This window comes from Camponotus floridanus, unplaced genomic scaffold (genome assembly GCF_003227725.1).
Source record: "Camponotus floridanus strain SB8 unplaced genomic scaffold, Cflo_v7.5 scaffold30, whole genome shotgun sequence".
Taxonomy (NCBI): domain Eukaryota; kingdom Metazoa; phylum Arthropoda; class Insecta; order Hymenoptera; family Formicidae; genus Camponotus; species Camponotus floridanus.
In genome coordinates this window covers 783,267-799,511 of record NW_020229437.1, presented here as the reverse complement: position 1 = coordinate 799,511, position 16,245 = coordinate 783,267, and the positions used below count along the sequence as shown (strand labels likewise).

At 32.4% G+C, this 16,245-nt stretch overlaps 2 protein-coding genes across 3 annotated transcripts; one reads left to right on the top strand and one right to left on the bottom strand.

Annotated features, from left to right (window-relative positions):
- The first annotated feature begins 776 nt into the window (after positions 1-776).
- On the top strand, positions 777-4,156 carry LOC105254685 (probable E3 ubiquitin-protein ligase RNF144A). Its single transcript, XM_011263516.3, has 4 exons — positions 777-2,554; positions 2,658-2,820; positions 2,942-3,264; positions 3,597-4,156. The coding sequence occupies exons 1-4, from the start codon at positions 1,871-1,873 to the stop codon at positions 3,831-3,833; spliced, it is 1,407 nt and encodes a 468-aa protein (XP_011261818.1). The 5' UTR covers positions 777-1,870; the 3' UTR covers positions 3,834-4,156.
- Positions 4,157-6,881: 2,725 nt separating this feature from the next.
- LOC105254686 (activating transcription factor of chaperone) lies at positions 6,882-15,046 on the bottom strand. 2 transcript variants are annotated; one of them, XM_011263517.3, is made up of 3 exons: positions 14,863-15,046; positions 13,797-14,114; positions 6,882-8,291 (listed from the first exon to the last, which is right to left on the bottom strand). In XM_011263517.3, the coding sequence occupies exons 2-3, from the start codon at positions 14,017-14,019 to the stop codon at positions 7,414-7,416; spliced, it is 1,101 nt and encodes a 366-aa protein (XP_011261819.1). In that variant the 5' UTR covers positions 14,020-14,114; positions 14,863-15,046; the 3' UTR covers positions 6,882-7,413. The 2 variants fall into 2 exon arrangements, with proteins under 2 accessions (XP_011261819.1, XP_011261820.1); XM_011263518.3 differs by lacking the exons at positions 13,797-14,114; positions 14,863-15,046 and adding an exon at positions 10,810-11,790.
- Positions 15,047-16,245: the final 1,199 nt, after the last annotated feature.

The following is a 16,245-nucleotide window of genomic DNA, read 5'->3' as shown; positions in this document are numbered from 1 at the left end:
TATATTTATTTTTATGTTATATTTTGTCAAAGATCTATTTGCTTCATTATTTATAATTATAAATGTAAATATTGAATTAAAAAATATCTAAAATATATTAATTTAAGATAGAAATTTATAGAAATATATTAATTTGATAGAAATTTATAGAAAAATTTATAGATTATTAGAATATTAAGAATTCAATTTAAGATGATGACTTGAACATGGATATATGTTCAAGTCAATTGGAGCTTTAAAGAGGAACTGGATGAATAAACTTTATATTAAAAATTAATAAATCTAATATATATTTTAAGATTTATGAATTTGATTGTAGAAAGCATCTTTAGTTTTTTAAAGTATAAAATTAATAAATAATCTGTGAGTTAAAATAAAAGATTTGCCCTGTAAAATTGAAAGTTATTTTCATGAATTTTTGTAGCGTTGTACAATTAAAATCGTAATACACTCACTATAAAAAAGTGAATATTTAAAGATAATGAGTGTTTTTCAGCAAGCGACACACAGAGGACACAGTGTATCATTTCATCCTTGTTGATTGTCGAATGTAAACAAGGATGAAATAATTCATTGTGTTACACTGTGTCCTCTGTGTTGCTTACTAAAAAACGCCCAATTTTTGCGATTTTGAGATTAAAGAGAGAATAAGAGGGGGAAAAGGAAAAGAGAGAGAGAGTGAGTGAGACAAAGGAAAAGGGGGGGATGCAGAAAGTGCAAAAAGTACTGTGGAAAGTACAACTAGACACAACATCGATGACACATCGAATCGCTCTCGACGGGAAACGGGATTTTGACGGAACGTCACTAGCTCCAGAATTACGCTTTCGTAGGCTCTTCTTCCGCGAAATCTCCGCTCTGTTGCTATCTCTTCCTAGAATTCCTTTATGTGTCCAGTACATATGCGCTAAGTGAGTCACACACAGGGTGTGATGTTACGTCAAAACAAAAACAATCTCACTACTGCTAATTGCGAAGATAAGTTGCGATTACGGCGACTACGACCGCGACGTTCTCCTCTAGTCTCTCGGTCGCTTCTCGAGCAGAAAAACGAACGAGGAAGCAAATGAGAGGGCGGAAGTGTTTGTATCGCGAATCGAATGATTTATGAACGCGTCGCGCGGATGTGTGTGCGCGCGCACACATACATGCGCATATATCGCGATAGCGTACGCGACGGCGATGGCAAAAATGTTGGCGAAGATCGCGGCGCGTTGATACAGGCGACAGGATAGAGTGGGACACGCCGTTTCATGTGCCGTGAAATACAGTGAAAGCGCGGCGAGCGATGTCTGGGACGATCGCGTGCGACCAATCATTAGCGTAGCGATCGCATCGGCAGAGGAGAGAAGCTGGGCGCATCGTCGTATTTCTACGATGTGCCTCGTTGCGACATTACGGTCGTCGTTGAGGAACTGCCGCATTCCGTAATCAGGTGATTCGTGTGTCCGTCTACCTTTAACGTCGTTTTATTTGTGACAATAATTCATCCGTTCGCCCGTTCCCCGAAACTGACAAACGCGATCAGCTGTTGTGTGTGACTGCTCGATACGTCTAATGTCTAATGTGTCTAATAATCGAGGATGTCCGTTTCGCGGTCTTGGTATTGAATCGAGAGACGTAATTCCGTCACGAATATATAAGTAACGTCAAAAACGCGACACAAGCGTTAATTCGACGTAATATAACCGGAATTAAGGATGTTTGTTGAACATCGATTTTTAAAGACTTAACATGCACGTAGGAATTATGTGCATAAGATAACGTTGAATGTCGAGGATTATGACGAACAGCGTAGAGATCTATCGATGTTTGTGCAACTCTTGGCTGCACCGTCTCATTCGTCATGTACACATGATTATCCGGGTTCATGCGTTCTGTTATTGTCAGCGGTGAGCAAACGACGACGAGCGCGACAGGGAGCTCTTCGCCGCGAGAAGATCGGCGAACGCAATCCTCGTCGTTTGTAACCAGCAGCGACGTACAGGGGATGCCTAGCCTACACTCGCTCGTCTTAAGACGAGCTCCGTTAACGGATATGGGTACCGCAACCAGTTCGGTGACTTCTGTCAATCCGCCCACCAAGCTCGCGGCTAATCCCAAGAAGATTGACAAGGCTAAATTTAGCGGCATTAAACTACCTCTGATACGCAAGGAAGCTAGCGTGGTGAATCTCTCTTTAACAGAAAGAAATACACTGGGTAAAGAGGTAGACGCGCCTCTCCTGCGACCTGAAAGCAGCGCAAGCCTGGAAGCACGAGGTGGCAGCTGGATGAGCCTGGGTCCTGGTGCTCTGAGAAAATGCGAAACCGCCGTAGGATTAAGTACCTCGGCTCTGGAAGGAAGACCGATCAACCGCAGCAGAGTATGCTCTCGCTGTTCCAGTTTGTTATCACTGGCGTCTAGCTCGCGTTACAGCTTGGCTGCTGGTAATTTCGTTCCTGCAGGTTCGCAACAGACGATTGGACGGATATTTTGTAAATTGTGTCTCGTCGATACTTCTCTTTCCAAGACATTTAAGATTGAGGGATGCGGTTGTTCCTATTGTAAAGATGTAAGTCAAAATTATTTCTGTAAGAAATCATTATCAAAGAATGTATGTGCATTTTGCTGTACACAAAAGAGATACTGATACTTATATTTTTCATCAATTTTAGTGCATGCGTGCCTATGTAGAATTTGAAATTGAGGAAGGTGCGTATGAAATTAGTTGTCCTGATGCTCAATGTGATCATGGCGCAATACTATCTTTGAAAGAGATATCAAGTCTTGTCAGTGTAGAACTTATGGAAAAACATTGCAAGTTTCGTTTGAATAGAGGTAAGCGATGCTGATTCTATATTTTTCCAATTAGAAATGCAAATTTAGTCTTTTGCACAATCTATGATCTATCATATCACTTATATTACAAATTATAATAATGAACACTACATATGTACAGATGTATCAATGGATAAAGGTCGTGCATGGTGTCCACGAGCGGGTTGTGAGACGATATGTTCCATAAATGGCAATGGTGGAAGCAGCACTCCTTTAGGTCCTGTTCATTGTCCCAACTGTTCTACCGATTTTTGTTCGATATGTCGCGAGCCTTGGCACAATGGGCCCTGTTCGGAACTTCCATTAGGAATACCGTTTGGTAGCGATCACATTAAATGTTGTCCCATGTGTTCTGTACCGATAGAAAAGGACGAAGGTTGTGCTCAAATGATGTGCAAAAGATGTAAACATGTATTTTGCTGGTACTGCCTAGCGTCCTTGGATGTGAGTATTTAAAACGATTGTTAAAAAAAATTGCATGGTCGATAACACACAAACATATACATATGCATAAGCTTTCAAAATATTTCATTTTTATATATTTTATATTATAATATATACTGTATTATTTATAGTGAATGTTTTTCAGCAAGAAGACACAGTTTATCCTTGTTGATTGCCGAATGCAAACAAGGATGAAATTCAATGTGTTACACTGTGTCCTCTGTGTCGCTTGCTGAAAAATGCCCAGTATATTTATAGTATATATATAGAAAAGAGAAAACTGGTGAAAGAATATAACTTATTGATATACCTTTAATTTATTCATGTTGTAGGACGATTTTTTGTTGCGACATTACGACAAGGGACCATGTAAAAATAAATTGGGACACTCACGTGCATCCGTGATATGGCATCGAACGCAAGTTATCGGGATATTTGCTGGTTTTGGCCTACTTTTACTTGTCGCATCACCCTTGCTATTATTAGCAGCACCTTGCATTGTATGTTGTAAATGTCGTGTTTGTGGTTCTTCTAGACTCGAACAGGAAGAAGGCGATACAGCAACATAGAAACTTCCAAACTTTTTAACCGATTTTCGTTTATTTCTTTGAATTGAAATATTTTTTTCCAGATTTCTATATATGGGAGGTAATAAAATTGGCAATTTATATAGACATATATGCATTTTGTTAAGTTTATCTTTTATTTTATTTTTATGCATTAAATGATACATATAATATAGAAGGGCAGAATATCTCTTGTCAAGTCAAGCATATTGTGATTAATATATATTTATGTTTTACTTAGATTGTTTGAACAGAATAAGAAATGATGTGCGCGACTCGTATCATTATACACACACACATACACACACATATATATATATATATATATCAAATATCGGTTTCTCCTAATATACATTTATTTTACATAGTCACTTAATAATTTTTACATGATGATTAATTTTTTTTATAAAATATTCTTTATGATGTGTAATAGTTATGTGATTCAAGCAAGTTTAATAATTTATAAATACTCATTATGATTTCTTAAATAAAAACATTCCAAAAATTTACATATATACATATATATCGCACCTCAGATTTATTATACTGCCGCAAAACATGCTTTACAATCGAGTTGTAAACATTATTCTTTTAAAATGGCGATAGCAGTATGCTGATTATTTGATTCTTCAACAAAGATTATATAGCACATAATGAAATTATACTTAAATTATAATATATCTTGAAACACACAGTGTGCGTGTATATCTATATGTGTGTCCGTATTAAAATATTGTGCAAGATTCAACTTTACTATTTTTATTGAGAAACGAATCTTAATGATCAAGTATTAGATTGTATAATATTCTATATTCTTGTTATTTTAATTTATGGGTGCTTTCACATGTTTACTTTGGTGATTTGATTACATGTATATTACATGTATATTAATTTAGAGAATGCGAGAATAGTAAGTAAAAATAATTATATAAAAAAGAATATCTCATCAATTATACATTTTATCATTGAGAAAACGCTTGTTATTATGTATTTAACACGTTTGTTATCGATCAATATCTGAGCTGTACAGTTAAAATGTTTGACATTAAATTTATAAATCAATATGTGCCATGTGATTACGAGAGTCTATGGAGAATAGTTCTAAGAATTCGAAATTTGCAATGAAGTAAATTTGCTCCGAAACGTGTTAATTACATTCACAACAATCATTTCTATTAAGCATATTAAGAAGTTTAGATTATTAAAGGTCACGAGTATGAATAATCAACTTTGGACAATAGTTATATGTTATCTCATCTGAGAAAAACAAATTCTTACCACAAATAATAAATGATATGAATATAAAGATATAAATATATATATATATATATATATATATATATATATATATATATATATATATATGATCATGTAATAAATATATGTGGTATTTTGTACATATAATTATAGATGCGCTTATATAAAACGAAAGAGATGATCAGACGATTTGGACGTTTGACGAAATGATGCATTTTTCGCAAGTAATGCGATATAGATAATTCAGCTGACACAATGCGTTATATGATACATATTAGTTACTGCATAGCTGGTTTCCACTATATATATTTTACATCAAAACTGTTAAAATATCTCATTTGTTGTATTAATATTGTATGTAAATATATAAAAGGACACATACAGTGTATGTGTATGTCTATACACACGTATGTGTAATTATGCATTTGAGTGTGTGTGCACTCGTGTGTCAAAAATAAAAATATAATGAATTAAGAGTGTTGCATATTATGTGTCTGTCTTTTCTCAAACATTTTCCACGATAGGAATATCTTTATTTATAAATTTTAAATTTATCAATATTAACGAAGCAGAAACGTGTCTAAAACATCCGAAAATTTACTTAAGACTTATGTGAAAAAAATCATTAAATATGTGTGAGTTGTATATACGTTTGTTTTTCTCATACCACAAAGCAGAGAAAGAAATTGCCCAAGGTCTACCAATCGATATCGGTGACGTCAAAAGCGAGAAATGCGGCATAAATTATTTGTGATTCGCGTTCAGCATGCGAGATTTTAACTGATAAAAAATAAGATAGAGATAAGCCTTTGTTTATTTAATAACTTGTAAATATCTAGAATCGAGTAACTTTTAAATTTTTTCGTGAAAATATATTTTTTCAACAGAATATATAAAAATATCACAAACGCCTTGAAATTATTCCGTTAATTTAATAGGCTTGTCACCAACAGAGCTAAGGAAAGAGAGTTCCTGTATATTGCTAAACTCTTTTTATTGCTATATTTATATAATCGAGAAATAGCTCTTCAAGCTCTTATCAAAATGTTTCTAGATTCTTTAACAAGGATCGGAAATCTATACGAATTATTGTATATGATAATATGATCATATAATTTATTTATATTGGTTTTTGAATTTTAGCTATACTTGTTGCTTAAAGTATTATAATATAATCTGGAAGAGATTAAAGAAAAAAAAATATAATTTTGGAAAGATTCACACACACACACTACAATAAAAAAATAAAATAAAATAAAATTATAACAGCCAGTAAAATGAGACATTTCTAATAAGGAAAAGGATGTTAGCTAATAGTTTTTATCCTTCTCAAAACTATTGTATATTATTTACATATAATTAGAGTTATTTTATCGAATAGTTAAATGCAAACATAAATCATTCATGAGATTATTTAAAAATTATTTCAGAATTTGTCCGGATGATTGATCATCACATTATCCAAAATATAAATTTGACAGATAACACGTGCCAGTCTCATTTGTTATATCACAGTATTACGCAATCATACATATACACAATATTATTTTAAATTATATCTTTACATTCTCTATTAAAATAAATATTCAATGCAGATTTTTTTCATCAAAATTAATAATAAAAGATTAATATTAGTGCATATGTGTGATACATTTATATTACATGTTATCAATGTGATTGTGTGAAGAAAATTTCAATTCAATTTTTGGATATTATATACACACATGCAACATAGACACATGATTTATCAGTCTATAAATATAAATCTAAATTGTGGAAATAAATTGCTGCTTGTTTTGTAGAACCCATTTATTATTTACTACATAATTTGCCATATGAAAGTATTATGAAATAAAGGATAAAAATTAATCGGAATGGAAAGATTCGCATCAGAGAATGAGATATGTTAGATAACTTGTAGAATGTGTACAGACAGCAGGTTTCCCCTTGTTAAAGCTAAATCGCATATTCCGACAATTTACACGTGTTATCTAACACACCGCGTTTGCCGATGTTGATGGACCATTCTTTACTAGATCGAAATACATTTTATTTTAATGATAAATCTATATTTTCTAAAACGCTGCGGTTATGTATATAAATTGTATGCACGTAAAATGTATATATTATATAACAAATATAGATGTTAAGAAATAAGAAAATTGCAAACAAATAATATATAAAACGGTAGTCACCGTTAATATTAGTACAATTGTAAAATAGAGTTAGTGCCAAAAAATATATAAAAATCTAAGTAAAATTAATATATATCTAATAATAAGTAAAATATACAAATGACAATAGATTGAGATTGTTGACAAATGGATTACTTAAGGAGACCCTTCGCCTTAAACAAATCTCTCATCAATCCCTTCAGATATCCTATCTCTCGCTGCAGATCTTTCACATCATTTTTCAATTTCTCGTTGTAATCCGCGAGTTCGCGTTCTTCGCCTTGTATTTCTTTGATCTCCTGTTTTTTCTTCTGTCTGTAACGCGTAGCCGCGTTCTTATTCTGCTCTTTCTTTCGCACTTTTTTGTCCTCAAGAGACGGTCGAGAATAGGGTTTATGACGATGTTTCGAAGAATCGTGAACTGATTGTTTCAGACTTTTTCTTTCGGATTCGTAACTCCAATCGGGATCGTCAACGGAATCTTCAGTAGAAATGCAACTACCACCAGAGCTAGTGCATGGACTTGACGGTGATGGTATATCCTTAGTGTGCGAACGAACGTATTCGTCTACCACTGCTAATTCGTTCGCAACATCCCCACTGAGTGGACTCAATGATATGTCTTCAGCGCTCCACTCACGAGTTGAGTCATTTACGTATAGCGATTCTTCCGCTGGAACGATATTGTATATCGAATGATCGTCAGCGAACAAGGGTTGCTGTACGGGCTGCAAAGTGATCAGCAGCTGCGTATCTACGTTAATCACTTCATGAGGGGGTGATTGCGGAGGAGTGAGCGTAGAGCAAGTCGGTGGAACGATCTGATTGCAAGGCGGAACGATCTGGCAAGCCTCGACATTTTCCAAAACTGTTTCGAACTCTTGCAAAAGAGTCTGCGTGTTATCGTGTTGCTCCTGTTGCGCTTTAACGTTAGTCGGATAGATCGTTTTATTTGGGTCGTTCTCGAGAACAGGAAATTGTTCGAATATGGGCAGGTCTGTTTTTTCCTCCAGCCAATCTGAGAAGGGTTCTGCAAGCAAACGGACAGAGATTTGATTAAAGCAACAAGTAATCGTTTGCGTTTGGCTTTCGACGACGCTCCGCGGAACAATTTGCGTAAACATTATTGCGCAATTCTTTTTATAGAGTCATGATACGCATGTCCGACGGCGCCATCGAGATCGAGAAACGCATTCGTTCTATTTCTAATTGACATCGCATATCAGCTGGCGCGCTAAATATGCGAACGACTTCTCGTGATGTATTTTTTCATTTGTGAACGAATCACATGGGCAATTATATTTCCTGGTAATGCGCACTGTTATTCGATAATGTAAGGCAATTCGCATGTCTCTAGAAATGCGGCATGAGCGGTAAATATGTAATGTCGATGAATGATCGATCTTCGCATTTTCCTCTACAATATTAGATTGCTTACGTATAATATATTTTAGAAATTACATTATCCATCTTCTTTCATGTTTTTGCAGTGACAATAAGTTGGAACACAATCTGCGATTTTTCCACAAATCTTTTTTCCTCATTTAAAAATAATATCGCACAGTTGTATCAGAACAAAGATTAATTAACGCAGTTGCACGTTCTTACAAAAAAGCAGTAGATATAAAATTATGAGATAATAACTTTATAGATAATACTAACTTGATTAAAAAAGTTTTAAGATATCTGTCAATAGTAAGCAATGATACTGTTATCACAATATGTATGAGCAATAAATAGGTGTGGTGTGTTGATACATACATACATGAACAAATAAATAGGTGTGGCGATCGATACACATATAATATATATAATTATATGTACATAGTTTCATGGACATTACTGATTTAATTAGAAAAATAAGTTCTTCATTTGCAATTTACTTAACTCGGAATAAGATGAATTCTCTGATATTGTAATGATTTATTATTCCGAACGCAACTAATGCTCCTGAAAAAATTTTTTATCAAATTTTTTTTTATTATTAATGAGATCACACTTAGTGTGTAAGAACTAAGACAAGAATCTTAAAGCGCTCCTTTTTCCTTTTGTTTTTGAAACTGTTTCTAAATGCTCTACTTGTATTTGAAGCTATTTTCGGAGATGAGGCTAAATAAGCGTTTAACAGAGGATGCATTCTTGAATAATGTTAATTTTCGCATTTTCTAAAACAGCCATGACCTATTTTCTTGTGAAACTTTGATCAGCAATTATTGGATATTATCTTCTCTTAAATACAGAGGGCAGAAGGTTAGATAAGAGCACTTCTCTGTATTTGGAAATCATATGTTGAGCACTAGATACAAAGAATTTTCAAGAAAACAAAGATTTGTGAGCGAAAACATTGCAAGATTCGAAAATTGAGATATATGCAGATGTACGCGTGTAGTATGTTTTTTTGTGATATGTACTTGCATATCGCAAACGCAACAAGAGAATATTATGTTCGCTCTCATAATTTTTATACTTTTTCCCTTTTACGAAAGGAATAAATTATCTTAAGTGCAATGACCGAAACATATACAAGTATAATTATAAACTGATTTTATAATTTCTAAATTTTATAGTATCTTTTAAATATATTAAATTTATGATCCTCTAAATATGTTAGACTTATAATGACTAATATATTTTGTGAAGAAAACATGTTTTGTAATATAATGAATGAGCTAATATATGAAAGAATGTTAAAAACACAGATAATAAAATCGATAGGAATAATAAGTTATTAATTTCTAAATGAAATTTAGAAGCTATGTTGATATATCATGGAAGAAGTATATTCTAAGAATTTGTGAGAATATTCCCAAGATATATTCTTATATGTTTGATATGTTACATTCGAATAGGCGACGAATCTTGGTGCAACATCATTTATTTTCATTTTAAATTTATAGGCTGTGAATACAGAGTTTCATCTGATGAGCGCTAACAGGAGAGTGTTTCAGGGACTCTCTAGTTGTTCTCAAATTAAAGGTAAAGTCTTTGAAGAGATAGTGTCAATAAATTTTCCCTACTTATCTAAAGAAAAAAATTATCTTAGAGTTCTAGATAGTTCCAGATAGAAACATTGATTTTAAAATTTTTTCAATGTGAGAAGAAACATTCCATCTGGTTATATACAAATAAATAATTTATTGTTAAAAAGACTAATTTCATGAGAGAGAAATAAAATAAGGAAAGAAAATACAGAAAATACTTATATATTTATATGTTAATATAATTGCAAATGTTGTCTAACGCTCGAGTTTCATAAAATAATATAATTTTATACATAAAAAATAAATGTTTAAAGTTATACGTCTTTTTATGATTAAGAGGAATTCATTATTACGCATATTTCTTTAAGCAAGCAACAATATACCATGTAACAATAACAATAATAAAATTATAAAATTAATGCAGAATTAAATTACATCCAGATGATATGTTTCAGTCTCTCTTTTTTGCTTCGATTGCAAATTTTGCCTAATGTGTCAAGTCTGAAATAACTCGCAAAATGTGGAATGGGAAAGGGAGAAGTAAGATGAAGCAGAAGAGAAACCTACCACTGTAACATAAAGCCATAGTAATCGCGCCTGACTTGGTGTTTTCCTTGTTGAGGAGGAGGAAGATTGCTGGATTTGGAGTATAACGTATCTAGCGTAATTTTGGGAAAGGTCGATGATGCCAATGATCGTTCCTTGGGTAGCTTGTGACAGTTCGTACAAATAAGAAGAAGGCGTGTGGGCCTTCCGCATGCAATGGTGACGGATTTAACAATCAACGTCTTTTCACGAGCTTCTGGGAGTTGACGATGATCTCTCGATTCCACGTGTAGCGATATGCGAACTGCATGCTATTATATAACATTAGTACACTCCACCATCGAGATGCTAGATCGTATACTTGGGTCGACTTTAAAGATGCCAGTCTCGTGGAGTTATCGATACCGCGCTTTCGTTCTTGTCAAGCAAGTGACGATGCCCATGCAAAATCGTCTTACGCTATCTCGAATTAGCGCGAGCTGCCACACAGATGTTTCGCAATAATTGATCCCGTACTTCTTCCAGACGATGGTCGTCGGCACAATACACGACCTCGTTCGAAATCCTATTGCCTCTGTATCGGTGATTGCTCAAGATGTGGACAATGTGAAAGATAGCGATGATTTTCCCAGACACGATGCAAGATCGCCGAGATACGATACGTGCTTTCGCTAATCAGCGTTGAACGATTTCGAGATAAACCACTTGTTCTCACTTTTCTTTGTTCCAGAGAACGAGCAGAGGAAACGAGAAAAATACGTGAAGATGTTGCTTTTATTCGTGAAATAGATGTACTGATTAGAGACCGTAGACGCGGGAACCTTATTTGTTGTGTAAAATAGGAGCCGACGACGGCAAGATATTTGAATACACGAGGTACAATGATATTCTCAGACACGAGATACGAGATGTGAAGAAGTTTGTAGACGATGGATAATTAAATACTCTGATATAGCGCGATGAGCGATCCAGTGAACGGCGATCGCGTACAAATCGTACTTGGTTGGCCTGTATACTGCCGTGGTACGACTCCTGCTTATCTTTGGACTTTCCCCTCTGTCGCCCCTACTCCCTCCGCACAATCTCGCCGTTGACAACACCGTCACCCCTCTATCAGTCCAAGCTAAAGCCATTTGCGTAGAGGTTAACCAGTTTGTCCCACTCTCTTTTGCAGAAAAAAAGGAGAGGAGTACACGAGAGCGACGAAGACAGAGAAAAAAAAAAAGAGAAATGTGTGTATCGAACGGTACCAGTGGGAAAGAATGAAAGCGAGAGGGGGATACGAAATCGAACGAAAATACCAGTTTTCACATTTTTTTTGCGCAACGCGGACAAATGTGAAAAGTAGGCAATTTTCAAGTCACACATATGTACTCACGTGCATTTTGCTATATCCTTTATTATTGCTTGCTCTCGATTATATTCGCCCGCGCGCATGAAGATTGCGAAGTATCTCTCTCAACAACATAAGGCAATTTTTTCTCGCATCACACTCGGAATATAGATATCAAGATACTTTATAATTGCTAATTTATAATCAGAAGCAGCTGTCCCTATTAAATCGTATTTAACAACGCCATTTAATATACCAATAAAAATGTGATTTAAAAAAATATTTTACCAATGAGTGTAAATTGTAATATAATTATCATTATGTAAATGTAATATGTGTGTGTATATACAATTTCATTCTATAAGCTTAGATAGAATTTTGTGTAGTATATATATATATATATATATATATATATATATATATATATATATAATCTTACAACTATATTTCACATTATTGAAAATTATATAGATATTTTGTATTATATATACATATATATCTTAAAATGGTATTGTATGAAAATATAATTTTATATATTTAAATTAGATATATGATAGATAAATATTGTAAAACTTTTATTATATTTATTATATTTATCTTATATAAGAACCCTGAATTTTTTATTTCCTTTTAATTATTTTGATAAGTCATTCAATGCTTATTAATAGATTATACTTTTTAAAAAACAAGAAATATCTTTATCAATGTTTGTATGTGATTATGAGAATAAAAAAATAATTTATGAAGATTATGAAGATTTATTAAGATTCTTAATAATGTTCTAGAATATTAGATAATTTGTTTTAATATGTAAATTATTTCTCGAATATTTATAATTTAACTAGAATATATATTCTCGCACTAATGTTCCATTGTTTGTGTATTAAATTTTATTAACAGCTTCTTTAATTCATTTGAAAGTTAAATTTATACAAACATTATTGTGTTAGAAATTTAATTTGTAATTATTAAAAGAAGTTATAAAAATATTTTAAAAATTAAAAACTTGTATCAAGTGTATTTGCTATTTTGTCAAATTTTTTTTCTAAAGAAAAAACTCAAAATTTACTATATAAACTTGACATAAAAACTTTAATTATATATTAATAATTCATTAATTGTATCAAAAAAATCCTAATTATATTATATGTCATGTAAAATCCTACATAATGTAAGATTAAAAATGACATTTCTCTTTCTCTTCAAATTCCAAATTTCTTTTCGAAATTAATAAAATCTTATCTCGTTAATTTATACATCAACAACTATTCTTATAAAAAAGATAAACAAAAATTAATATGTACTTTGTATTGAAATTTGTAATTATTTCTGTATTGTAGAACATATAAAATTATTGCTTATGTTCCTTTATATTCTGATCTTCGATTACTGACTTCTTGCTCTTAGATAAGAAGTTGAGAGATAAAATTCAAATAAATTTTTTAAATTTCTATACTCTTGTTTATGTTAATTATATTCTATAATGACAAGATATTTTTTATACATGTATATTTGAAACCTTTTAGAGAACATTTTAGAGAAGAAATTTTAACATATATATGTAATTATATATCATTTAATTTTTGATTTGAAAAAATGTGAAATATAATATCAAATATTATTATTAAGATTCTTATATTCAAATAATTGTTACTAATAAAAATAAAATAATTACCTTCTTTGATCCATTCGTCCAGTTGTTCTAAAATTTTCGTTGCCACTTGTGCACGGGAAGGATTATCATCATACATAACAGGTTCCGCAGCATTTTTAGAAAATTCTATAGACTTATCATCGAATAGAAACCAATCATTAATCTCTAATGGTGGTGTTCCACAGCCGGGAGACACCGGCTCGCTCTTCCACAACCACATTTCTTGGTCCAGATTGGATGACATTCTCAATGCAAATCGAACCGAGAGATATTAAAGAATGATGAAAAGAAATTTGTGTCGGATTAGCGACGTAGCTCGTAATGAGCGCCATAATGGCTCTGAAAAATAAGAATAAATTCCATATAAATATTGTAATAAAAGACTAAAAATATGAAATTAATTTTTAAAATTAATATATATAATGCACATCATTATAAACCTATAAATGCACACACACACAGATGCATACATACACACACACACATATATTTTTTTTTCTTTCTATTTGTTACATATTAATTTTAAGAAGAATGTTTTTCGTCCATAATATTTTAGAAATATAATAGAAATTTTTCGTCCATAATATTTTTTTTTTAATTATTATTATTAATTTTTTCCAGTTCTGTACACATTTAATTTACATTTAAAAAATAATGAGCAGTGACGTAGATGTGTAGATGTCAAATTTTGGATCGGAAGTCGTATACAATATCCCGTTTATTTACGAAAAATAATCTTCGATGATACGCACCGATTATACCGATTATACCGATGTCAGATGTCCAGTTACGTATAAACAATTCATGTCGCGTCATGACGCAACGCTAGGCTATCATCTGGCAAGATAACTCGGCGAGTTCAAAATAAATAACCCGTCTGCGATGCGAATATTTGGGTGATATATTAATGTAATATACAATTCGGGGATGATAAATTCATCGATATAAGAAAGCATGGTAATTTGTTTTTGCGATGACTCGCACTCGATGACTCACAAGATGGCCAGAGTCTTTTGTAGCACACGCGAGAGACTCGGACAAGCGATGTGGGATGCAAGTACTTTACGAAATAATCGATATTACTTACTCCATGATTACTTAGGGAGTGTCGGCACACTTGCGTGTGCAAGCTTTTCGTTGAACTACGAACTCATCTTGCACGTATTCTAGAACGCAGAGAAAATCCAAACGTCTTCCTTACAAGCTTCATGGATAAAGAATGGAAGGAAGAGAGAGCATGAGCGTCCTCTTCCGCCCGAGTTCGATCAACGGAGGTCACGTGACTTTTCCCTCCACTTTTCAGAGTACGTTTCACTTGCCGCTACCAACGCTTGCGGAGCCATTTTTCCTCATTTCATCTTTGTTGTTCAGCGAAAATTAAATAAAGATAAAATGACAATGCTCGGGAGCGTTGCAGATGTCAAGTGAAACGTATTCTTGGAAATGTATTGGAGAAATTGGTTGAATTAAATTAATATTGAAGTACGTAGAATCGTGACGTAAGAAAATTACGAAATTAATATTTCCTTACGTCATATCATGTGTAGATCGATTGCTTCAGAGGATGTTATTGCATTTCGAGAATATCGATTAATTATCGTACAAGGAAATTTTAAAGTTTCAAAAATTTTTCACATTATAATAATCACATTAGTTTTTAAGATTTTGAAAAATTTCACGTAAGTTTCACGTAGTTTTTATAATCAATTGTGTTCGACAAATTTGTGAAATTTACCATAGACGTATAAAGTACATAGATGGAGTATTAGCTGCCGATTAAATACACGTAAAATACATAGGTGGAGTTGTAGTTGCCGATCATAGACATATAAAATATATAGACGAGCGTTAGTGTAAATATATTTGTATAGTTGATAAGTAATTAGTCAATTCCTTAGTCAATATATTAATTCCTTAGTCAATATATTAATTAGTCAATATATCTTAATCGAAATTGCTCTAATTTTAGATATTACAAATACACATAATCGGTTGAAAGAAATTATTTTTTTTTATTAAATTAAACAGTGTAAAAAAATTTATCAAAATTAAGTATTTCATTGACGGACATTGTGGAACAGAAAAATCACAAACTATTTTTATTTTTATTAAACTATAATATATAAATGATACAAACGATTACAAAACAAAAATTACTTTTGCAACTTCATTTTCCATCATTATAATATATCAGACAATTCTTGTGTTTTCGATTTACAATTTATAAATATAGTACAGATATGCATCAAATAATAATTTTATTAATTACGATGGCAGAATTAAATATGACATCCCACAAACGCCAAAGATGTAATCATTTTTCTCTCGTCGTACAATAAATTTAAGTTCTTGATAAAAAATTTTGCTATAATTTTTTTATTTTTAACAAAAAATTATATGATCACTGATCTGATTATATTTTTTATTAATTATATTAACTTAACGTTAAAGCTTGCGTATCAATACATAT

Bases quoted from the DNA above. Each gene is read 5' to 3' on its own strand.
- LOC105254686 (XM_011263517.3), bottom strand. From the start codon at position 14,019: ATGTCATCCAATCTGGACCAAGAAATGTGGTTGTGGAAGAGCGAGCCG. The intron at 8,292-13,796 runs GTAATTATTTTA...GTTTGCTTGCAG, and splicing joins GGACGAATGGATCAAAGAAG to AACCCTTCTCAGATTGGCTG.
- LOC105254685 (XM_011263516.3), top strand. From the start codon at position 1,871: ATGCGTTCTGTTATTGTCAGCGGTGAGCAAACGACGACGAGCGCGACA. The intron at 2,555-2,657 runs GTAAGTCAAAAT...CATCAATTTTAG, and splicing joins GTTGTTCCTATTGTAAAGAT to TGCATGCGTGCCTATGTAGA. The intron at 3,265-3,596 runs GTGAGTATTTAA...TTCATGTTGTAG, and splicing joins ACTGCCTAGCGTCCTTGGAT to GACGATTTTTTGTTGCGACA.